General features: G+C 40.7%; 2 protein-coding genes and 1 pseudogene across 1 annotated transcript in view; 2 read left to right on the top strand and 1 right to left on the bottom strand.

Moving 5' to 3' along the window:
* LOC118226803 (GTPase IMAP family member 4-like) overlaps positions 1 to 17,984 on the top strand; it is a 115,506-nt gene that overhangs the window by 29,973 nt on the left and 67,549 nt on the right.
* LOC118226808 lies at positions 2,722 to 3,945 on the top strand (annotated as a pseudogene).
* LOC118226786 (GTPase IMAP family member 4-like) overlaps positions 14,062 to 17,984 on the bottom strand; it is a 65,876-nt gene continuing 61,953 nt past the window's right edge. Inside the window, exons 5-7 of the mRNA XM_035416680.1 lie at positions 16,464 to 16,648; positions 15,562 to 15,659; positions 14,062 to 14,067 (exon numbers count right to left, since the gene is read on the bottom strand). Coding sequence (XP_035272571.1) covers positions 14,062 to 14,067; positions 15,562 to 15,659; positions 16,464 to 16,648 — 289 coding nt within the window. The remainder of the gene's footprint in view (positions 14,068 to 15,561; positions 15,660 to 16,463; positions 16,649 to 17,984) is intronic.

Below are 17,984 nucleotides of genomic sequence, written 5' to 3'. Positions count from 1 at the left end.
GTATTTGTCATTCTAAAATATGTTCAGGGCATTTCTGGATGTGACGAGGAGGGGTGGGTACGACCGCAGAACAGTCGACTGTTTGTTGCTAGCTAGCTAGCCACTGTAATAGCTCAGATACATTGAAACAAAAAGACAAGCTGACAGGGCTCGTTCAAGAACTAGAGCTAAGCTTGGAATTACTTTTCTCTGATGGCATCAGCTGAAGTTCAGGATGAAAGCGATGCGGAGTTGGCTTGTTTTCTGTCGGGCCTGTAAGTAGCTCTTTTATTTTGACTGAAATGTCCGGTTTTCAAATTATTTGTACATGTCTGGTTCATGGTCCCAACCGAACAATGAAACCTTTGGTCCAAGTAATTGATGGGAAAATTTAACTGGTAGTTTCTTATGAATTTGCGTGTCTGTCACTCAGTCAGGAACTCGAGGGTGAGTGGGCGGGGTTGAAGACAGAGGAGGAGACTTCTTTGATTTTAAACAGGGTCACAGCAAGGCAAAAAAAAATCCTGCATAGTATGCCTGTAATTGTGTTCATATTGCATTGACAGTGGTTTAGGGCATCATTTGACGCACTTCAAGGGTTCTGCTGGCCAGAGGGAAATACTTGCGGGGGTCTAACTGTAGGGAGCAGCAGTGTGTTATTTTTCCTTCCATTATTCTGCACTGATGTCTACAGAGTTGACGTCAGGCTGCGTTGCATTTTGGGGTGACTTGCCATCTCTAGAGGAACGCTTTGCTCTGTGATTTGGAGATATCATTCACATTCGGAAAAAACAAAGCCATTATGTTTTTGTTTGCTTTCACGAGACAGTCTGTTCTGCATTAAATTAGTTAAATTTTTTAACAACCATGTCCCCCATGTAGAGAAATAGTTTGTAGCAAGATTTGAAAAGCAAGACATGAGTCACGGGCAAATTATAAATTCAGAATTAAAAACAATTTTACTGTACACTTATTGCCAGCAAATATCCTAAGTGAAACTAACATGGATGATATTATAGACTATGCTCAGACCTATCTGACTACCGCAGAGTTCTATGAATAACCATTTATATACGTAAATTTGACTCAAATCCACACAAAAATGTTATGGGTGACAAGAATAGCCTATCCCTATTTACAGCCTGTCAATATAATGTATTTTCTGGCCCTTTCCCGTTAAAATCAGAGAAACGATCATTCGACAGCATGCTGCTATTCTAGGTTGTGAGTCCTGTGAGTCCCATGGCCCAAGTGTTAACAGTCAGCTATGGATTTGAGTGCTCACATTTGCCACCTGGTGGTGGCTGTGGGAACAACAAGTAGTTCCTGTGGAAAAACACAAAAAACAAATACACTACATGGCTAAAAGTATGTGGACATCCCTTCTAATTAGGGGATTCAGCTAATTCAGCTACAGCCATTGCTAACAGGTGCACAAAATCAAGCATACAGCGAAACGATGACAATACAGACAAACATTGGCAGTAGAGTGGGTCATACTGAAGAGCTCAGTGACATTCAATGTGGCACTGGCAGGATGCCATCTTTCCAACAAGTCCTTTTGTCAAATGTCTTTGCTGTTAGACCTGCCCCAGGGAACTGTAAGTGCTGTTGTTGTGAAGTGGAAACATCTAAGAGCAACAACTCCACAGCCACAAAGCATTATGCCATACAAGCACACAGAATGTCACCGCTGTGTGCTGAAGTGTGTAGCACGTAAAAATCATCTGTCCTTGGTTGTAACACTTACTGCTGGGTTCCAGATTGCCTCTGGAAGCAATGTCAGCACAGGAAAGGTTTGTCGGGAGCTTCGTGAAATGGGTTTCCATGGCTGAGCAGCCACGCACAAGCCTAAGATCACCATGTGTGTTGTCATACATCGGCTGGAGTGGTGTAAAGCACACCGCCATTGGACTCTGGAGCAATGTAAATGCGTTCTCTGAATTGATGAATCTGGCAGTCACTCCTTCACTATCTGGCAGTCTAACAGGTGAATCTGACTTGGGCGAATGCCAGGAGAACGCTTCCTGCCTGAATGCAAAGTACAACTGTAAAGTTTGGTGGAGGAGGAAAAATGGTCTGGGACTGTTTTTATGGTTTGGGATAGGCCCCTTAATTCCAGTGAAATCGTAATGCCAGAATATAACATGACATGGGATGGGAATTGTGTGCTTCCAACTTTGTGGCAACAATTTGGGGAAGACCCTTTCCTGTTTCAGCATGACAATGCCCTCATGCAGAAAGCGAGGTCTGTAAAGAAGTTGTTTGCCAAGTTTGGTGTGGAAAAACTTGACAGGCCTGCACAGACCCCTGACCTCAACCCCATCGGACACCTTTTGGATGAATTGGAGCGCTGCCTGCGAGCCAAGCCTTATCGCCAAATGTCAGTGCCAGACCGCACTAAAGTTCTTGTGGCTGAATGGAAGCGAATCCCCACAGCTATGTTTCAAAATCTAGCGGAAAGCCTTCCCAGAAGAGAAGAGACTGTTATAGCAGCAAACGGGTGGCCATATTAATGCCCATGGATTTGGAATGAGATGTTCAACAAGCACATATGGGCCTGATATTCGAATGTCCACATAATTTTAGCCATGTAGTGTATATGCAAATTTGCCACTGCCAGGAAGATCTCTCGGGAAGGCAGTACCAAATGAAACTCTAAACCACCGTAAGTGCTTGCAGGTCTGATAATAATTGTTTATTTGATTGAAATAATCATGCAAACTCTTTCTTTTTAGGAGTTACCAGTGTGGCAGGTGCCATGTATTCCCTGAGGCTCATACTTGTGGGAAAGACGGGAGCTGGGAAAAGCTCGGCTGGAAACACCATCCTCGGCAAAGGAGAATTTAAAGCATGTGTTAGTTTCAAAGCTGTAACTACTGAATGTCAGAAAGGAGAAGCAAAAGTGGATGGTAGGACAGTCATGGTGGTCGACACGCCAGGTGTGGCTGACTTAACGGTTTCTAGGGAGGACGCAAAAGACAGGGTAGCAGAATGTTTCCCAATGAGCGCCCCAGGACCACATGCATTCCTGCTGGTGATAAAATTAGGCCGGTTCACACCAGAGTGTTTGGTGAGGCTGCTTTAGAGCATACTATAGTCCTCTTTACCCATGGAGACGAACTGGAGAACCCTGATGATCCCGAGACCTCAGTAAGGGATAGTGGGGAGCTCACATATCCTCTTCATAAAGTAAATTGGAGGTATCATGTTTTTAATAATAAAGAGAATGATCGTACTCAAGTGATTGAACTCCTGAATAAGATTGATAAAATGGTGGGTGAGAGAGGACGGCACTACACAAGTGAGCTGTTCCAGGTGGCAGAAAAGAAGAGAAAGGAGGAACAGGAGAAGGAGCACATGAGGAGAGAAATGGGAGAACTCAGACAAGGTTGAGTATTTCATAAGTAACAGTTCACAAAGTGCAGGGTTGGTAAAATACAAATATTAATTCAATGTATACTTATTACAGGTCACAAAACACATTTATACTGTCACCTGCAGATTTGCAGATTCCCAGAACATTTGTTTTGTCAGAAGATCAAAAACCTACACAAAAATATACTTTGCTGATACTGTTTACTCTTAAACTCATGTTTGGATTTTACGTATATAACACTGTTAAGATAATTTGCAAATAAAGAAATGTAGAAAAATCCTATACTAGCTATTTAAAATCAAGGCCATGATTTGCCAATACGTGTGGGTAGAAAAGGTATGGAAATTTTTTTATTTGAATAACTAATTTTATTATTTTTTTGAATACAATAAGAATAGAAATGACGACAGCAGTAGTATCTGTTCTGTGAGTTTGTCTTAAACCCATTTCAACATGAATATATAGAAAGTAATTAACCTAAACAAAACTATACTGTTGCGACTATATCTTGTAAAGAATGAAGTGAAGTTTTTCAAGAAGTCCAAGAAAATAGATTAACGCATTTTAACTACTACACCACAAAAAAATATTTGTATTGCCCTTACAAATTTTACAAAACACAAACTGATTCCAGCCAGATGCAGATATTCATATAACTAGCAAGTGCTTTCAGCCTGAACAGAGAGTGCCATGACACGCTGGACTCCTTGTAAGATGTTAGACATTAATTTTTTTGTTCAGTTTCCCTTTGGGTTCGAGTTTGCTTTTCCCCAAGTCATCTATCAGTTTTTTTCTTCTCTACTAAACTAACAAATCTTTTTTTTGTCATAAATAATGTGAGGGGCTCTCCAACATTAAGATTTCACAAGTCGCATAGTACCTTTTCATTCTTGGTGTTTTCCATCCATCCATCCATTATCTATCCCCGCTTATTCCTGGTCAGGGTCGCGGGGGCTGCTGGAGCCTATCCCAGTATGCATTGGGTAAGAGGCAGGAATACACCCTGGACAGGTCACCAATCTATTCTTGGTGTTTTCTACCATTGTTATTGAGCCTGTATAATAAGCAATGTGATAGGAGGGGAATGTGAGAGAAGAGTGCACACATCTAAATCTGAGGGAAGAGGTTACACTAAGATACTATTCTTTTTTTACTGAGTGGTATGAGAAACCAGAACTGAAAATATTACTATTCGGGAACACTATGGAAAGTAACAGGACTGCAAGAGAAATCATCCTGGAAGAGAGATGTCAGTATTCAGGTACAGACGGATGTCAAAAAACAAACGGAGAAGTCCTTGGGAGGAGAGTAAGTGTGGTTGAAACTGTAGGACTCTCTGATATGCGTAGAATGAAGTCAGAGAAGGCCACCAGGCATGAAATCATGTTGTGCATCAGCCATACTTCACCAGGACCTCATGCCTTTGTCATTGTAGAAAGGCCTCAAGAGGACAGTGCAGAGAGGGAGGACATATTGAAGCTGATCAAAAATGTGTTCGGTGACCAGGCCTTGAATTATGTAATGTTACTGGCCATTGAAAGTAGTAAGACACCTGTACACGGTTTTGATTATGAATACAGTCATTCCACTGAGCATTCCTGTCATCTAGAACATCATGCCAGCAATGCTCCATATGAGCATAAACATCTACCTGCACATAAATATGAGGAGCCAAGGAACATCAAGCAAGTCACATCACTGCTACAGGAGATAGACAAAATGGTGGAGAGAAATGGTGGAAGCTTCTTCACTTGTGAGATGTATTTAATGGCTGAGAGAGCCATCATAGAAGCACAAAATAAAATCCTGGAGAATAGAAAGTTAGAGATAATCAAAAACAAACATGATGTTAAGTTGAGGAGTAAAGGTGGATATGAGAATAGGTTGGAATTGAAAAAGGAGGATATAAATACCAGAAAGCTGGCAGAAAAAAATAATTTATTTGTAAGTACTTATAATATTCCAATTTTGGCAATTGGCAGAGGAGTAGGAACAGTAGTAGGAGCTGTAGTGGGAGGTACAATAGGATCTGCGGTGGGGGGCCCAGCAGGAGCTGCAGTGGGGGGCATAGCAGGAGCTGCAGTGGGGGGCGTAGCAGGAGCTGCAGTGGGGGAAACAAAGGAGCAGTGAATGAGGCATTACTAGGAGCAGGTATAGCAGGTATGGTGAGAACAATAACAGGTGTAGTGGTAGGATTATCATCTGAGGAAAACATTCAAAATACAGAGAGAAAACAGAAATTATTTGTACAGCTTCTGCTTTAAGACCTTTATTCAATCAACAAAATCAAAACCATCATAACTTTTGATTTAAGGGATTATGTTTGATTTGAAGGGAGGGGGGAAGAAACGAAAGAGAAGTCATGTGGGAAATCTTTATTAGGATCTTAGACAGCAGGTTTTACATGGCAGAATGTTGTACATTAGTTTAAAATGACAATACAATTACCCGATCCATACAAATATTTCTACACAAGGTTCTGAGATATATGGGATCCCATTCCAGCAGTCTGCAGTCAATACTGAATTTCATGTACCCTATACGTTTTTGGTGACGAGTTACTGTAGTTGGGGTAGGTTTATCTCATTATGTTCATAATGAGTCCTTAGCAACAGACCGTTCAGTCAGGTATGATATTATAGCAGACTTGACCTGCAATTGAACAGGAGTCAGTGTGGCATGTAAAGACAGGTGACCTACTGACAGAAAGTCTGATCCAGATCAAGTCTGATAAACTGTAAATAGCATGGTTGTTTAGCAGAGGAAATTGCCAACATTGCAACCAATGTAACTGCAGCTAGCTTGCAACAATTATTGCTAGCTTTTACCTTCAAGCAAAATTAGTTGAACATATTGTATATGATGCCATACTTGCCTAATTCCAGTTTACTGTCTGATCTTTAAGAATGTTTATCTTCTATTACATTGTACTATGACAGGATTGTCATTTGTGGTGATTTTGATATCCACATTGATAACTCTTCTAATGGCTTTGCCAGTAAATTTATACATATTATAGAATATTTTCATTTTTAATGAAACCAAAAGGTGGGACCATATTTCCACTTTTTTAGCCACTCTTCATTGGATGCTGTATTGTTTTAGAATTGATTAAAACATTTTACTCATTGCTTTTAAAGCACTACATGGTCTGGCCCCTAGCTATCTCTGACCTTGTAACCCCATATATACCGATGTGCAGTCTGGTGCTCAGGAAGAGCCTTCTTGACTGTTCTGTAATCTTGAAAAAGAGGCCTAAGGGTTAACAGACTGTTAGGGCCCCCATGCTCTGGAACAGCCAGCTTGAGGATATCAGACATGGCAAACTCTGTGTCCTCTTTTAAATCGCCTCTTAAAATGTACTTTTATCGGAAAGTATTCATTTAGTGTTTGACTCATTTATTTTTTGTTCTTGTTTCATGCTGTGTATAGATCACTTTTAATTTTCTTTTGATATTAATTTCTCTTTTTTATTTCTATTATATTATCTGATTATTATTTTTATTTTAGAAATCTGTCTTCAAAAGTGCTATACAAAAAGATTATTATTATTAGATTTGCTAGACAGTTGTCTAATGCCTAGCTAGCTGGCGAACAGCAGCATATTTCTAGCTTACTATTTAGCTTTCTAGCTACACATCAGTTCATAGTTGATGTTGTTATTATGATGCAAAAGGCTAAATGCATCCAGAGCAATTGCAAGCATCATGGGACACTGTAACGTACTTGCTGAAGAGATGATTAAATGCAGAAACAAAAATAAATCTGTATCTCTTCTTTTGATGTAAAAGGTTATGATAATTTGTTGGAACATTTTTTGGTCATTTACCATTTTTTTTGTAACGTGCTTACTCTTACTTCACTGAGCTGTGATGTATGATTGTTTAATGTACTAAAAATGTAATCTATGTATATGCTGATGCAAAAAAATTAAATATGCATTATTCTTAACATTCTTTTTATTAATTTTCAATTACCGTATAGACAGTCTGCTTGTATAATATTTAATGTGCAGCTTGCAAAGAGACTGCTGATGTATGCTACATACATATATATAAATATATAGTCAGCAAGGTGAGGATTCATTAAAATATGTTTAATTTTACAAACCCAGGAGTTTTAACCGTTAACACTTTCATTGACGTATAGCACTCTGAATCCCAAACACAAGTGCATCAACAGTCAATACACCTCACTTACCTAACATGTGAAATATATTTATTTGATCTAATTTGGTCATTATTATCAAAGATATCAATTATCAATCAAATTGCCGAATTCAGTGATAGGCGGAGCAAACTTTTTGATCAACCTTTATCAAACTCTACAACTGAAAACCAGACGGAAATTAAGACATTGATTACTTTACAACAAATATTCACGTCTTGTCTAAACATTTTACCTTAAAACTACCTTAAAACAATTAACAAAGGTTACAGAAGATATGGACAGTCACACAAGAAATGAATGAAAGAAGATACCAACCCATAGCTTATTGTCCCAAAGTGATCCAAAATGCAGAAACCAAAAGACAGCAGGATATTCCAAAAGTCCAGAGATGAATGTAGGCCAGACATAGATAGAGGACTCAGATGCCCACTTTCAACAGTTACAAAAACTACTTTTTTCCAAATTGCCCATAAACTAACTGACCCAACTCAAGGAAAGCTGCATATTTTAACTAGTGAAAAAGAGGAGGGGGCAGGGGCATGGTCTCCCTCTCTGACACACACACACACACACACACTCTCTCACACACACACACACACACACACCTCAGATGTAACTCCCCAGTTCCGGTCTGATCACCAGGCTATGCTGGGCGAGCACTTTGAAGCTTCCTATGGCTGAGAATAGCCAAATGGTGAATTACAATTGTCTGCCAATATATATATATACACACTACATGGCCAAAAGTATGTGGATACCTGACATCCAACATCTCATCCAAAATTATGGGCATTAATATGGAGTTGGTCCACCCTTTGCTGCTATAACAACCTCCACTCATCTGGGATGGCTTTATACTAGATGTTGGACCATTGCTGTTTCTTTTCTCTTGACTTTCAAATGGCATATTTGTGATCTTGCACCTTATGATCACGGCTGTGGAGAGGGAGGGAGTGAGTTCCAGAGTTTGACAGAGACCAGACCCCAGGAGTGGGATTGCAGGAGGGTTAGTTTATTAGTTTAAAGACTTGCAGAAGAAGTGTGGAACAGAAAAGGAGTGTGTTGGGGGGGGGAGGAGGAGGACAGTAAGGTAGGCCAGAGTTAAACCATAGAGTGCACTGTAGGCTAGCAGGAAACGTGTCGTACTTCATTTGACGTGAAAATATGGAACTGGAAATAAAATAAACTGAAGTGGACCTGAACAAAAAAAACACCACCAACATGTTTAATAGGCGAACTGATGCACAAGAAATATTTGCAGGTTTGTTTATTGCTAAACTGGTGAAACCAGAGAATTATCTGCAGTTCTGTCAGGACCACTGTCATCAAGTAGAACTTTATTGACAATAAAGGCAATACAGTTATGTTTGGCGGTATGGCTCTGTTCTGGAGCTCTCCCGCCAACCACGCAGCCCGCGTGGATAAGGCCGGGAGGCCAGCAGCCAAACCCCCCCTTAGGGGGTACACACAGAACAAATCCAGCAGCAAGCAGTTTTGAACACATATGAATGGAGCAAATGCAATGTCTTAACATATAAGGATGGAGCAATACAACTTCTTAACACATAGGAATGGAGAATGCAGATTCTTGACGCATGGGGATGGAGCTGGGGTGGTGGAGGGGATTTACGAAGCAACGTGCAGCGCTTGCATGCAGGAGGAGCAGCCGAATGAGTAGAGGGAGCCTGTTTAAGTAGACCGCCCTGTTAGTGAATGTACTGTGATAGGCGAACATCACTCAGCTGAGCCATCAGCTGATTCGGCCGGAGTGCTTGACTCTCGTGACCTGCCAGAACTACGCGATGCTCCATTTTCTGCAGGCGAGTCTATAGAATGTAATTCAGCTCTCTAGCAGCCTCCACATATGATGCCCCTGCTGAGAAATCGTTAAAAATCACTTCCTACCTGAATCTCATTGATTATCATCGAATCATTTATTCTAATTGAACTGTAACCAGTGACTTGAAAGAATTGAGGAAATATTGCATAGCACTGCTTTGGAATACATCGTATTTAATTTGGGTGAGGCAAGATAGCCTGTATTGTTTGTAGTACCATAACTTGGCGTCATTTTGATATCAATACTTTTAATGGCAGGCCTGGATTTTGGCAGTCTGGATGAATGAGTTATAGATGATGTATGTCTTGTATGTGTGAGTAACTTGGCATTTTTGTACGTTGAAAACGTGTTTTTTATGAGATATCATTTCTTTTTGCAAAGCGTTTTATTATGAGATTGAGAAATGCGAAGTGACCGTGTAAGAAACAGTTGTGGATTATGGCTATCCTTGTGTGAATTTGTACAGTCTGATGACGTGTACCGTTTAGCAGTTTTGGCTTGCTATATATGTAAAACAGTGGCTGTGACAAAGGGTGCGGTGGCGTAAGTGTAAACGCATCAGAAACACAGGTGAAATATGGCCAGTGTATGTACGGATTTGACGGCCATCCAACGAGCCTTGATTGACAAAAGAATCAGCAAGCCCGTAGAATTAGAGCTCCCTAGGTCGCAACTTGTGTACCCTTCTGGCCTGCTCCGTTGTCTGTTATTTCTTGGAGATGTACTTTTAGTGTGTGTAAGGTTTATAAGGCATTTTGATAGGCTTATCTGCAGGTAGGAATCCTCTTCGCTGTTTTGCTAAGCTAGAACCGGAAAACTTGATAGTGGAGAATAGGAGCAGACGCATATGTCCCAGCAGGCATTGCATATGAGAAAATAACAACAGTGTGAGAGAAATTAGGACGGAATGATGAAATTGCGTAGTTGAAACAATATGCTTTTAGCAGAATGGGCATGTAGGTGAAGGCTGACATGATCACAGACTATCGTGTAAAGTAAATGAAGTGACCATGAGCGAGCTTAGTTTCCTTATCGAATGGTATATATAACAATCTATATAAAGCACTAATTGTTAAAGTGGAGGGTTAAGTAACATGTGAAATCTATTGCACTGGTGAGCTTTTGTCATGTTCAGTACTAGTAGTTATAATTATGAGTGAGTCATGATTTTAAATGTGATGTTTTAACAGGGAGTTGCAGAACGTACATACGTAATAATTGTTTGTATGTGGCTAGATAGAGAACAGAGCAAGGTAACATGAATGTAGAAACGTGGCGTTTGCTGATAAGGAGGTTTTGTATGGTACCCAAGTGAAGAAATATAGTTAGTAGAAATGGCACAGTGGTGAACTGGTGTAACTTTTTAATAAAAGGAATACATTTGCCATCATGAAATGCATATGGGTGGCCGTGAGTGAGTTTTGATAAAGCAAATATAAGCGTAAGAAAACGTTATTGTAAAAGAGGAAATTATCTGCCTAGGTGGCAGGAAAAATAATAATAATAAGAAGAAGAAGAAGAAGAAGAAAATGCAAAATCCCCTTAGTTTGGGGCTTTATTGTGTGGGCATGTGAAGTTGTTTATGAAATCTATCTGTTGAAACGGGGTCAGAATGTACAGAATGTGATGTTTTAAAGGGTTGAGTGTCTGTGGCTGTTGTGGTTATATCTGTGGGGAACCCTGAAAAGTGCTGTATAGGTATGAAGGCGTAACTTGGCAGGATGGCATACTTGCCATCCCAATAAATATTAAAGTGTTGGTGTGAATTATCTTTGTTGTAATTGTAATCTTTACTGTACTTTAGAACTGAAAAAGCACCACCAGGTGGAGGACGTGGCCATCTTCTCTCTGCCCAGCAGGAGAGGGCACTAGTAGACATGGCAGTTCAAAGAAATGACATACAGATCAAGGAAATCCAAAAAAAAACATTCTGGCAGATAACGGAATCTTCCAAAACATCCACTCAATCAGCCTAATAACAATTGGGCGAATTTTGAAAAAGAACCAAATCACAATGAAACAAATTTACTTGGTGCCTTTCCAAAGGAATGAAGATAGAGTGAAGGCTTTGAGGGTGAAATATGTTCAGGTATGTGTATAGCAAGTTTATTGATATTTGGAAAGTGCTACAATATGGTGCATAGAAATAACCTTGTTTTGCATATTGTACATACAGTAAAGCATTGGTCTATTTTTATCTCGGTAATGCTCATGTGTTTTATATTTCAGAGCATGATGGACATTGATGCTGGAGCAGAGCAGTGTGAGATCACCTACGTGGATGAAGCGGGATTTAATCTCTGCAAGCGCCACCATCAGGGCTGGAATGTAATTGGGCAGAGGGCCACTGTTGATGTTCCGGGACAGCGTGGAGCCAACATGTCAATGTGTGCTGCCATTTCCCGCAATGGAATTGAGGCTTGTGACCCTCTGCTTGGGGTCACGTCTCGTACAGCCAAATGCTCAGATGGTGTTCATCATTGTCTGGGACAATGTAAACTTCCATCGTGCATTCGCTGTGCGAGACTGGTTACAGCCCATCCAGAGTTCCGATCAAAATTTCTTCCACCTTACTCCCCCTTTCTGAACCCCATCGAGGAGTTTTGGTGGCCTGGAGGTGGAAGGTATACGATAGGCGTCCATATGAGCAGGCAACGCTCCTTCAGGCCATGGGTGAGGCATGCGATGACATTACAGCCCAGCAGTGTCAGGGGTGGATAAGGCACTCTAAAATTCTGTGGCCAAATGCAGCGGAGAGGCAAATATATTACATTTTGAGCAGTATAGCATTCTGTGTTAAGAGTTTTGCACATTGAAACTCTGTTGTGCAAAATGAGTCAAAGCAATCGCAAAAAACTGTAATGGCTACCGTCAGTTGTCACTTGCCATCAGCTCTTGTCTAAATAGTTTTGTTGCTCTGGAGAAGAGAATTTGCTACATGGCCAAATGTAAAGAAGTTTTTAAGATTCATGGGCAAAGCCATGCACAACCAGTTTTCCATGGCCAGGTCTTTTGTCTTGTTTCAATCAACATTTTTCCTTACTAAATGTATGCCTGGCTTGTTAGGATTATTATTATTAGGTGTCCAAGCAGCGAAGCTGGTGGAACCCTATTGCATCTGTTAGGATTATTAGGGGTCCAAGCAGCGAAGCTGGTGGAACCCTATTGTATTTGTTAGGATTATTAGGGGTCCAAGCAGTGAAGCTGGAGTGATTGAAACTCCTGGACTCTCTGATATTATAAGGAAGTCACAAACCTATTCCTTCTGGTCCCTGTCTTTATCTTTGCACCACAACGCCTCTGCCATTTGGGTCCACTTTCGTCAAGTCCTCCAGCAGCTACGAGAGATGAACTCTGGCTTAACTGTTCTCTACACTTTTTCTTTTCTTTTCTTCTTCAAGATTCAGGATTCAAGATTATTTATTGCCATTGTAACAAGTACAATGGAATGCTTACTCCCCATTCGTTCCTGCAGTATAAATTCTAAACATAGATTCTCAACAATAAATAAAAAGTAAGTACACAATAAGTACAGTAGAAAGTAACTAAGTAAGAATTATCAATACTATGGCACATTATGGCGGGTGGTGCAAGTGGTAAAGTGACCAAGTGCAGTACAGTAATGATAGTAGCTTAATAAATACAATAAGCTAGTAATGGAAAAAATGTAATATTGATGCAACAATATAATGATAGTAATAGCAGCACTCCTAATGCAACAATCTGGCAGATGACGCAAGAATGTTATAAAGTGACCAGTGCAGTACAGTGAGAGTGACTGCCTGCTGTATAGAGTGCCCAGTGCAATTGTAAGTCCAATAATTGAGCGACAACTGACGATTTCCACCGTCTAGGCTGATGGGGGAGTGGGTGCCTCGGTGGCTCCTGAAATCCACGATGAGCTCCTTAGTCTTGCTGATATTCAGTGCAAGGCTGTTGTCATTGCACCATTGCGTCAGCTGGACTACCTCATCTCTGTACTCTGTCTCGTCGTTGTTGCTTATCAGGCCGATAACTGGTGTCGTTTGCGAACTTGATAATCTGGTTGTTGCTGTGTATGGCTGTACAGTCACGCGTGAACGGAGAGTACAGTCCACGCGTGAACGGAGAGTACAGTCCACGCATGAACGGAGAGTACAGCCGAGGACTGAGGCAGAAGCCTTGAGACGCTCTGGTGTTGAGGACCAGAGTGGATGAGGTGTTGTTACCAATCCTCACCACTTGAGGCCTGCCCGTCAGGAAGTCCATAATCCAGTTACAGATGGGGGTGCCCTAGTCTGGACGAACGCACGTACTTTCTGGGGCAAAAGGGAGGAGCCTCTGCCACTGGGAGCCAGTGGCAGCTTCTCTATTGGTTAACCGAACTGTCTGTCTCAGTGTGCCGGTTCTCCCTCCCCCCCCCCCAACGGCTATCGTCAGCTATCACTTGTCATAAGCCCTTTGTTTGCACTGGTGAAGAGCATTTGCTATATGGCCAAATGTAAAGACGTTTTTAAAAATCATGAGCAAAGCCCTCCTCAACCGGTTTTCCACTACTGTGTCCTGTGCCTGATTTAAATCAACATTTTTCCTAAGAAAATGGATGCCTGAGTGTTGTCTTCTGTAAAAACCAATGTCATTACTTTATCTTCTCATCTGATATCTGTAAATATTTGTTTGCCTCCGTGTTTGATTTGATAATATTTACTGTTCTTCATACCTGAAAGACAGAGGCCATGGGAAAGGAGAAGGAAGTACTATCATGCCGATTTTTAGATAAAATGTAATATGAGACAAAGGAACACTGAGTAAACACGCAACACGTTTTTAAATTATTATTTCATTTATTTAATAAAAAAGTTATCAAAAACCCATATCTACCATGTAAAACAACAATTCCCATTTAGTTACTCAATCAACCAATTAACCAAATTTAATAATTACATTCAGCTGAATTAACACAGCCAGGCTTGACTGCAGCCAGCCCTGTTGAATCTAAATCTCACTCATATTGAACCTTACAGTATCATCAATGAGAAATACTGTAGTTACCACAAAGTTTCTACAAGCAAACCATGCCATGGTCAAACAAAGGAAAATCCAGAACAGACAAAAAAACAAAGTTGTTGAAATATGTCACTCTGAAAAGGGTTACTAAGCCATTTCTAAGGCTCTGTGACTCCAAGGAACCAGGGTGAGAGCCATTATCTCCAAATGGCGAACACTTGGAATAGTGGTGAACCTTCCGAGGAGTAGCCTGCCTGGCAAAATGTTTCCAAGGGTGCAGCAACAACTTATCCAGGAAATCACAAAAGATCCCAGAAGAACATCTGCAGAACTGCAGGCTTCTCTAGCCTCATGCTAAGGTCAGTGTTCATGACTCCACAATAAGAAAGAGACTGGGCAAAAATGTAATTCATGGAAGCTTAGCAAGGCAGAAACCACTGCTAACTAAGAGAAACATCAATACTTATTTCACAATTGCAAGAAAGCACCTGGATGATCCCCAGGCCTATTGAGATAAGGTTCCACAGACCGATGAGTCAAAACTTTTTTTAGAGATGACACAGAGTGACAGAGCCATCTGTTACCATTTGGCTATAGTCCAACAGTGGCAGTTCACAGTTTTCTTTTCCTCTTAGTTTTCCCCTTCATTTCCTATAGCTCCTCCTACCTAAACTCTTTTCCCTTTCCGTAATACCTTTATATATTCTCGTATATCCTTAGCAGCAGACTAATCGGGAGTGGTTGGTATTACTATGGAGACTATTAATTGTAGACTATTGTCTCCCAACATGAATGTATGATAAAATAACACACAGGTGAAGTTTATACTGAAAAACAAACATGCAACCCCTGATGTGTGCATTACAGGCGCACATTTACTGAACAGGAAAAAATTGACAGCACCAAGAAATGGGGAAAATAAGTCTAGACCAGGGAATTTGACACTGTTCAGACTGCACGCCTTTGGGACGGAGTGTGGCACAGTGGGTAAGGAACTGCGCTTGTAACCAAAAGGTCCCAGATTCGATTCCTGGGTAAGGACACTGCCGTTGTACCCTTGAGCAAGGTACGTAACCTGCATTGCTTCAGTATCTATCCAGCTGTATAAATGGATACAATGTAAAGTGCTATGTAAAAAAGTTGTGTAAGTCGCTCTGGATAAGAGCGTCTGCTAAATGCCTGTAATGTAATGTAATGTAATGATCACCAGCATTACAATTAACCCTGCCCCCAACACTAAAGGAAGAGTCTTAAACCATCTCTTCTTTCTTGATTCCACCTTGCCTTCCCATGGTTTCATCCATTCTGTAAAATAAGGATTTTATATTAGTGTACATCCTGCAAACTTGGACTTGCTTTCCAAAAAAGTCCACTTCTAACACATCCACATCTCTTTTTAGTATTGAAAAAAGAAGGGAAGAACCCCCAGAACAGATAGATTACTTGCAATTGTCCAAAGGGAAACAGAACAAAAAAAAGTTTATGTCAGACATCCAACAGGAAGTCCAGTATGTCATAGCACTTATTGTTCAGGCTGAAAGCACTCACAGATTTTCATGGTGCTAAAAAGAATTAGTTTGGGATCAGGTTGTGTTTAGAAAATCTTATGAGCACAGCACAAATTATTTTTTGCAGTGTACTGGTTAAAATGCATAAATCTTAATGTTATAATTATAATTTATGTTGTTAGGCTAATTACTTCCTGTATTGTCATGTTAAAATTGGTTTCTGAAAAACTCACAACATTCTTCCAATGTATATGGTCAAATGTTTTATTTCATACCTTATACCAGACTTATTTCCAAATTATGCTCTTGCTTTTAAATTTCTGGTATAACAAGGGGGCACTGCTATTTCTTTATCTGCAATTCCATGGCGGGTTTTACAGTGTTATATGTGTAAAATACAAACATAAGATTGAAAAAGAGTATAAGAGTGAACAATATTAGCAAAGTAAATTTAATGTACTGCATATGTTTTGGTTTTCTGATCAAACATATGCTGTGTTTCGTGACCTGTAAATAGTATACATTGAATGCACGCTCACATTATATGTCAAGTATATACCAGCCCTGCACTTTGTGAACTGTTCGTTACAAAATACTCAACCTTGTCTGAGTTCTTCCTCTTGTCTCTTCAAGCGCTCCTCCTCCTGTTTCTGTTTTCTCTTCTCTTCTGCCTTCTGGAACAGCTCTCTGGTGTAGTGTCCTCGCTCACCCACCATTTTATCAATCTTATTCAGGAGTTCAATTACTTGAGTACGATCATTCTTTTTATTATTAAACACATGATACCTCAAATTTACTTTATCAAGAAGATATGTGAGCTCCTCACAGTTCTTCACTATGGCCTCTAGATCATCAGTGTTCTCCAGTTGATCACCATGGGTAAAGAGGACCATAGTATACTCAAAAGCATCTTCACCAAACATTTCTTCAAACACCTCTACTGCTCGTTTCTCCTCTGGTGTGAACCGGCCCAATTTTATCACCAGCAGGAATGCATGTGGCCCTGGGGCGCTCATTGGGAAACATTCTGCAATCTCGTCTTTTGCATCCTCCCTAGAAACCTTTAAATCAGTCACGCCTGGCGTGTCAACCACTGTGACTGCCCTACCATCCACATCTCCCTCTATTCTCTGACAATCAGGTGTTACAGTTGTGAAACTTAAACCTGCTTTAAATTCTTTTTTTCCGAGGATGGTGTTTCCAGCCGAGCTTTTCCCAGACCCCGTCCTTCCCACAAGCACAAGCCTCAGGGACGACATGGCTCCTGCTCTACAGATAACTCCTAAAAAGAAATAGTTTGTGTCATTATTTCAATATAATTAAGGGTAATTACAAGAACTTCAAGTATGACGTGACGATAAGTAATGCTTACAACCTGGATGTGATGAGAAAATGTCATAAGAGGAGCAATAAGACCAGCATTTTCCACACCCACTCCGACATCCCCACCCACTCTCATATCCACTCCCACAGCCACACCCAGAGCCACTGCCACTGCCAGACCCACTCCCACTTCCCAGCAAATCCCTCTTAGTAAGCATGTTGTACTGTGATAATGATATCTGGTAGCATTAAATGACAATATCCAGGCAGGTATTTAGGGAGTAGGGACTTGGAGGGTAGGGAGGTCACAGAGTAAGAAGGGTAGGAAGGTGCAGACCGCCCAGATGAACACTGTCAATACTTCCTATAATGGTGTGAACACTAATGAAATCTCTTGAAAGGAAAATATTGGTAAGGGTGGCTTGGGAGGGCAGGGGGTGAGGGAACAGGAGAGGATGTGTAGAAATAATGATCTGAAATGTCTTTGTTTAAATTCTAGAAGTATAAAAATGAATTTTTTGTAACTTGGGGCTGCTATGAATAGTGGGGGCTATGACATAGTTGGGTTTACAGAGACATGGCTTGGAGAGGAGGATGGGGATGAATATAATATAGAGGGTTTAATGTCCAGGAAATTGCAGAAATTGCCTAGAGAGGATATCTGGATTAATCTCATAGGAGAACATGAAAAGGGCCTTACAGTAGGCATGTGTTACCGCCCGCCAGCATCAGACAGTAGTGTGAATTCAATGCTCTTTGGAAACATAAAACTTGTCATGAAGGTGAGACTATTATTATG

The sequence above is a fragment of the Anguilla anguilla genome, chromosome 5, assembly GCF_013347855.1.
Source record: "Anguilla anguilla isolate fAngAng1 chromosome 5, fAngAng1.pri, whole genome shotgun sequence".
Taxonomy (NCBI): Eukaryota; Metazoa; Chordata; class Actinopteri; order Anguilliformes; family Anguillidae; genus Anguilla; species Anguilla anguilla.
The sequence above is the reverse complement of the archived record's forward strand: the minus strand, read 5'-3'. Positions and strand labels throughout refer to the sequence as shown.